We start from the raw sequence: 6,934 nt of genomic DNA on the forward strand, positions 1-6,934 counted from the left end.
TCAAGGTCAAGGTGATTTCTTGGCCTGAGTTCTGAGGGGTCAAAAAACAATTATTGTCCGATACAGCCAAAGGCTAAAGCCTCTATTTTACAGTTTCTAAAACTAGATACTTTTCATGCTAGGTAAATGTTATGTTAGATAATACATTATCAAACATATCTAACAGGTCAGAGAATAAAAGCATGGTGTTAGTGTTTCTACTGCTTTTATAAAAGTCATAGGCCACCAAAGTGTACCGCATTTGTGGAAGAAGCCACATTACAGCCCAGTTCTGTCCAGACGAGTAAAAACTCCTACCTCAGAATGAGCCTAATAGACATTAAACCTGAGCTTAGATGAAAGATTTTAATAGTAGCTTTGCCTTCGACACTTTTACTCTACAGCCCTATTTCATAACGCAATTTAACATGTTCTAAATGTTCTTCCTCATGCTGCTCTCCCCGGTGGAAATCGTGCTGCCATCTTAAGTGCCTTTCCATTATTCTAAAAGCCCAAGTGTAAAACCGACCCTTCGATGGATGAGGGGACGAGTCAACAAAACAGGAGGAGAACTCAAGGGAACATATTACCCATAAGGCATAGCATGCCATCACATTTCTCTCAAAAAACATAAAGTTGACAGGAAAGCTGCTGGAAAGTGAGAATTAATTTGTTTAGTGATGACAACTGAATATAAAGGCGTAAACGGCAGCTGATTTTGTCTGATTCAAGTATGTTCCACTACACAGTGTCATGATCAAAAAGTGACAAGTCTTATGACATTTAAGCTTTGTGCTGCCAAATCCTGAGGGTAAATGGATGACAAGCCTTTATAATTGAAATCACGACCAGTACAAAGCTTAATCTTGACCCTCAGGAGGAAAGTTTGCTTTAAATGTATCATTGAAACTGACCTGACAAGTGCAGACACTGTGACTTCTGCTGTAAGTTAGACCTGCTATTCAGGTGACCAATTTATCATCGATCTTCCTGTTTGGCTGTTATTTTCTGGTGATTTTCTGTAAGAGAGCTTCCCATAACGGCCTTCACTGCATAAGAACAAAATAAAAAGGAGGTTTCATCCATTTTGCAGCCAGCACATTCATTTGTCTTTCAGGAATTATTAAACATATCACTGAATTATCAGTACACATATGATATCTCAACCTTGACATGCTTTAGCATAAATGTTTCTCATTCATACAGTCATGCTCGGCTTTCTATCATTTCCCTTCTCATCGCTGTTTCCCATGAATTAACTGTACAATATACAGTGCAAACACTGTATAATGTCTCTAGACATATTGTAATCACACAATTTTCGCTTTTATAATGAACTACTGTATACTGTTCTGGACGGTTTGGAGTCGGTAAGATTTTTAATAGCTGTATTCAATAAGGATGTTTTAAACTGATCAAAAGTGGAAGTAAAGATTTACTGTTTTCAGCATTGACGGTAATAATAAGAAAAGCACCAAATCAGCATATTAGAATGATTTCTGAAGGATCATGTGACACTGGAGACTGGAGTAATGGCTGCTGAAAATTCAGCTTCGCCATCACAGGAATAAATGACATTTTAAAATATGTTAAAATAGAAAAAAAAATAATTGTAATATTATTTCACAACATTACTGTTTTTACTGTGTTATCGATCAAATATATTGCAGCTTTGGAAGGCATAAGGGGCGTCTTTCAAAACAATCATATTGATCCAAAACTTCTGAACTGTAGTGTGTGTATAAGAGGGATTATGCTCATTTTTATGGGCATATGTCAGAGTTACATGAAACTTTGCTGTAAAAAAAAATTAAATAGGAGATGGTTTAGTCAAAATGTGACTACATTTCATCCAAGCTCTCCATCTCTGAGAAGCTAAAAGTCCATAAACTTAATTCAAACTTGAGAATCTTCATTAGCGCTGAGAACTGGCAGGTCTCGTGTGATCAGATTATGAGATTTGCTTAGGATTCATAAAATGAAACCAAATGTCTCGTTTGAACTCAGGAGGCTTGTTCTAGTGTCTCTGAAATATTTGATGGGAAAAACGGAGGCAGTTCATAAGGACAGTTTTCTGTGAGGACTGGAAGACAGACAGACACCATCGGAAAAGAAAAAACAAACAAACATCAAGGCTCATTAGAATAATGTATTGTGATGGTGGCACTATTATACCATATTTCTGGGGTCTGCATCAGGATAAACAAAACTATTTCTGCACAGCCATAACCAAAATGATCCTTCAGTTTATCATTAGGGGAATGACATTAACAAAAATGTCTTCCAGCTAGTGGGTTCATTGTGCAGATTCTGGATTAAGATTGATTACATCCATGCAAGATCTTTAGTAATAATGAAGTTAGAATGAGACAATGTTTTCACACCACCATCATCATCATCATCATCATCATTTCAAGTAAACATAAACATGTATATTGGCATTCAGCTGTTTGTTTAAAAAAGAAATGAAGCCAAAAAAAAAAAAAAAAACAATAAAAAAAAAAAACAATTTGAGTTGAATTACTGAAATAAATTAACTTTTCCACGACATTCTAATTTATTGAGATGCACCTGTATGTGTTTTATGGAATTAAAATGCCTTTATTTCTATTTTTTATTTGGACATTGTTAAAGCTTTGCAACACTTATAAAACAGTACAAGTTATGAAACACAATCTTGATCAATGTCCAGACCACTGTGACAGATGTCCTGATGGTTCGCAGTCCCAGCATGCAAAAAACAAGGCGAACAGAAAATACATCCCAGCTTTAGTCTGGCATATCAAACTAGAATAGAAAGGGGAGGAGCAAAGTAACTGGGAAGGAGAGAGAAGATGGAGGAAACTAGGAGCCATCTGCTTTCACTTTAATATTTTGACTGGACGAGTCCATAGAAACAGTTAGAATAAACAAGAGTGAGAAACGTTCAGTCAGTGATCCATTGCATCTTCTTCATCATCACTGCTTTGAATAAAATCATCCTCAATGTTGTCTAAAGACGGTCCAGCTTCATCATCATCATCATCATCAGCCCCATGCTCTTCACCACCCAGCTCTGCTAACAGCTGCTCCGTATGCTCAAACATGGGTGCGTCCTCACAGCGCAGCTTCACATAGAGCTACAGATTAGGGAAAGAGAGTGAGAAAAAAAAAAAACAGATCTTATGATTATTATCAGAGGAATAGTGGCAGTTTGTTTGGAGAGTAAAAAGAGAAATCTCAGCTTTGACTCCAAGGGTTGGCATGTTTTGCAGTGTGAACAAGTCGCCACTAAATCAAAACTCTCTTCTCTTATATATTTCTCTCTTATCTAACTTCTCTTTTCTCCATCTTTCAAGGACTCTCTCTTTCTCTCCCTCTGTCTTTCTTCAAGAAGGTCCAGTGCCAGCAAAGTCAGCTGGCAAATTCCACAAATTAGTGACTCCTTTCCAAGCACAAACGAAGCGAGTTCTGCATCAGTGGGAAATTGTCCAGCAAGTGACTGAGTGCTTGCCAGGAGAGGAAGAGAATTCAATCCCCCCACTGTCTCAACTCTTATCACTGTAAAATATACCCTGAAAGAACATGATAAAAAAGCAATTCTCAATGTGACTGGCAAACAATATATTGCCCCCACACTTTCTCCCTTTGGTTAACATAAAAAAGCTTGCTGGGGATTTCTTCCTGTTTCAGCAGGGGAATCAGTGCAATTGATAACAGAACATTTCACAGGTTCAGTTCAGTCTCACTGCCAAATGTGAGTATAAGGGATATTCATGATTAATGAGCATCATTTTAATCAATTAAGCTTAACAAGTCAGTTAATTTCAGCACAAATACATTCAGATGCAAGCAGATGTAAAAATTAAGCAAGCACAACATAATGAGTTTGAACTTTTTTTTTACAAATAAAGACTGCATTGACTGCAACGTAATAATGTATTAAAAACGTCAACAAGAAACACTTGAAATTACACCATGATTTGACAAATTCAAAGTTAATATAATTGTCTGAAATATTTCACAATGCACAAAAATACTGTATTAATACAGAAAGACTGCATTTTTTTTTCTTATGAGGTATTAGCAGTGTGTTTGGTGTTCAGACCTCTCTTCAGTGAACTGTAATCATGCAGACGCACAAGTTCCGTCTACTCTAACAACCAGACTTTAATTAAGCACATTTCTTATTAATACTTGAAAGAGCAGTCATTTAAAAAGCTGGAGTGACCCCACAACTTATCAACCTCTCCTTTGCTGTTCTTTCCTCTCTTTCCTTCTTTTTATTTAATGAGTTTTAGCACCATAGAACCTTATTTAACTCCCTCAGGAGTGAAACCACAGAGTCCTTCACACTCACAGACTAACCAGGTCATCTCATACACACATACTGTCAGTGGGCAGCCCGTTGCTCCCTTATATCACCCTCAGAGCCGTGGGAACGGTCGCTAAGCAACAGCGAGTGGCGACAGGGCTCTCTGGGCCTCGTGGGATCTCATTTACGGACCGATCATAAGACCCCAGGAGAGTCTGAAACTCCTACCTGCTCTACAGACCTGACCTTCACACACACACACACACACTCACTCACTCACACAAACATTACAACCATTGACCACAAAGCTTTAGTGAGACCCATGAGGGCGTTTTAACACAGTGTTGATGTGTGTGCATGTACTTTAGGGCCATTTTGCTGCTGGACATCAAGGTTAATTGTGATGATAAAGCAACGCTTAGACATTAAACTCATACTGGCTCACAGGACCAGAACATTTAAATGTCTTTTGAATAATTTGTTATATACTGGTTAATGCATAACTGGAGTGGATAACTACCTTGGATGGCCATTGCGGACGTTACTGTACATTTCATTCCAGGTTCAGCACTCAAATTAATAGACCAATTTATATCAAAAGAACAAACATTTCTAGGTAAATGTAATATGCCTGGTTCAGAGAATTAAAAACCCACTTTACTAACCAGAAAAAAAGCATAGGTAATTTTTTTGTCTCTTATATAAAGCATTTTAATAAAGAAGAACCTTTTAAATGTTATTTGGTTGAAGCACATTCATTAGCTCACTTGCATTAGTCACCTAAAAAGTGACTAAAATATGTGAGTGCTTGTGTGATGGGGCTTGGAAGAGAAAGGGAAACAGAAATCAGAACAAATTATTTGTTAAAAATATTAACTGCAGTGCATTTAATTGTTGTATGAAATCAATGAAATTCAGTGCAAATATACACACAAAGTATGTATATGTATACAGTATATAGATTTGTAAAGTTTATATGGACGGATGAAATGATAGATAGAACAATAGATAGAAAGAGACAGACAGACGGACAGATGGATGGATTTAATAAAAAGACTTCACTCAAGAGATCTTTTGACAGAAGAGATTTTTTGACAGAATTTCATTAAGTAAGGTGACATACAGCATCTGCAAACATGGGAAATCCTGTCTCCTCTGATAGGAAAGTAATTAAAATGCCTTAAAAATAAAAATTCATATATTTGCAATATTTGCAATATTTTGTGTAAATATATCTCTAAACTTAACACATAATCCTCCTGGGAGCAATACACTGAGATGATTTTCCGCAGGGATAAAACAAGCATGGCATACAGAGAATTACCCTGTACCACTCCACTCACCCCCTCTGCCAATAAATAAATTAATTGAGAAACACTTGTGCCACAGCTCCAGCGATTTGGATTCACAGATCTGAGTTGTGTTTATTTAATCAATCTAGAGGAGGATGGCACTCCAGCTAATGTGTTACCTCAGCAACAGCCACCATCTGGAGTTCCACCCTGTAATTACTGAGACCTGATATCCAGTCCCGATAAGAGTTAGGGTGTATTCACACCTGTCTTGTTTGGTTCGATTGAATCGAACTCAAGTTTGTTTCCCCTCTTGGTGCGGACCTTTTTGGCAAGTGTGAATACAGCAATCGCACTCTGGTAAGGATCAAACAACCGTACCGAGACCCAGCTGACGAGGTGTCTCGGTCCACTTCCAAACGAACTTTGGTATGGTTCGTTTAAGGTGTGAATATGACCCGACCTGGATCCAACCCAATTGCAGAAATCACGCTCAGAAACAGACAGCTCGTGCATATAGTGCTGTTATTTGCGTTTCAATGGCTTAAATCACTTGTTTTTAAACCACAATGCTTAAAAACACATGCAAATGATGAGTTTTCGTGACCATGGCGCACAGCAACGTGACGTGAGCGCGCTAAATAGGTTAAAGCTTGCCGCAAAAATTACCATGACTATGTTGGGGGAAATAGTAAGGAGATATTTGTATTATCTATTAATAAACTAGTGTTACTGTAGAAACTTAATTTGCTGTAAAGTTGCTTTGCAATGATTTGTATCGTGAAAAGCGCTGTACAAATAAAATTGAATTGAATTGAATTGAATTGAATTGTTTTATGAGTCAGTGTCGCTATGAAGTTGATGATCCTGACTCGCCATCTCATAATTGGATGCGCCTTTAGAAAGAAATGCATCTTTACGGATTACATAATAGTTTTTGTTTTGGATTTGAATGATTTCGTTTTGTAGTCATTTAAAGCTTTCTATAGATATATTCATCATGTCTGAAAGGAAAAATATTCGCTGAGTTTCGGTGCATTTTTGTGAAGTGCTCCTGTTCAACACCGAGATGGCAAGCGCATCCTATTTGTTTCCTTTATTTTACAAAAGCACAACGTTTTCTTGATATTGTGAGTGCACACAAATAAAAATAGACCCTTTACAGTTCCGATGTATTATTCTTACCTGTATGAGCAAAAATGACGGCGTATTTAATTTTTTTCCACTGATGTCCTGAAGCGCGCTTCAGCTTCCACTCTCCGCACTCTAGGGGAAGTCGTGGCCTAATGGTTAGAGAGTCGGATTCGTAACCCAAAGGTTGCGGATTCGAGTCTCATACCGGCAGGGATTGTAGGTGGGGGGAGTGAAT

At 37.6% G+C, this 6,934-nt stretch overlaps 1 protein-coding gene across 1 annotated transcript in view; it reads right to left on the reverse strand.

The window, feature by feature from the left end:
• Positions 1-2,833: 2,833 nt before the first annotated feature.
• The window catches only part of LOC107681587 (probable assembly chaperone of rpl4), a 98,602-nt gene continuing 94,501 nt past the window's right edge, over positions 2,834-6,934 (reverse strand). The window contains exon 7 of the mRNA XM_016477901.1: positions 2,834-3,098. Within this exon, the coding sequence (XP_016333387.1) occupies positions 2,910-3,098 (189 nt within the window). The 3' untranslated portion in view covers positions 2,834-2,909. The remainder of the gene's footprint in view (positions 3,099-6,934) is intronic.

This window comes from Sinocyclocheilus anshuiensis, unplaced genomic scaffold (genome assembly GCF_001515605.1).
Source record: "Sinocyclocheilus anshuiensis isolate Anshui unplaced genomic scaffold, SAMN03320099.WGS_v1.1 scaffold2178, whole genome shotgun sequence".
Lineage (NCBI taxonomy): Eukaryota > Metazoa > Chordata > Actinopteri > Cypriniformes > Cyprinidae > Sinocyclocheilus > Sinocyclocheilus anshuiensis.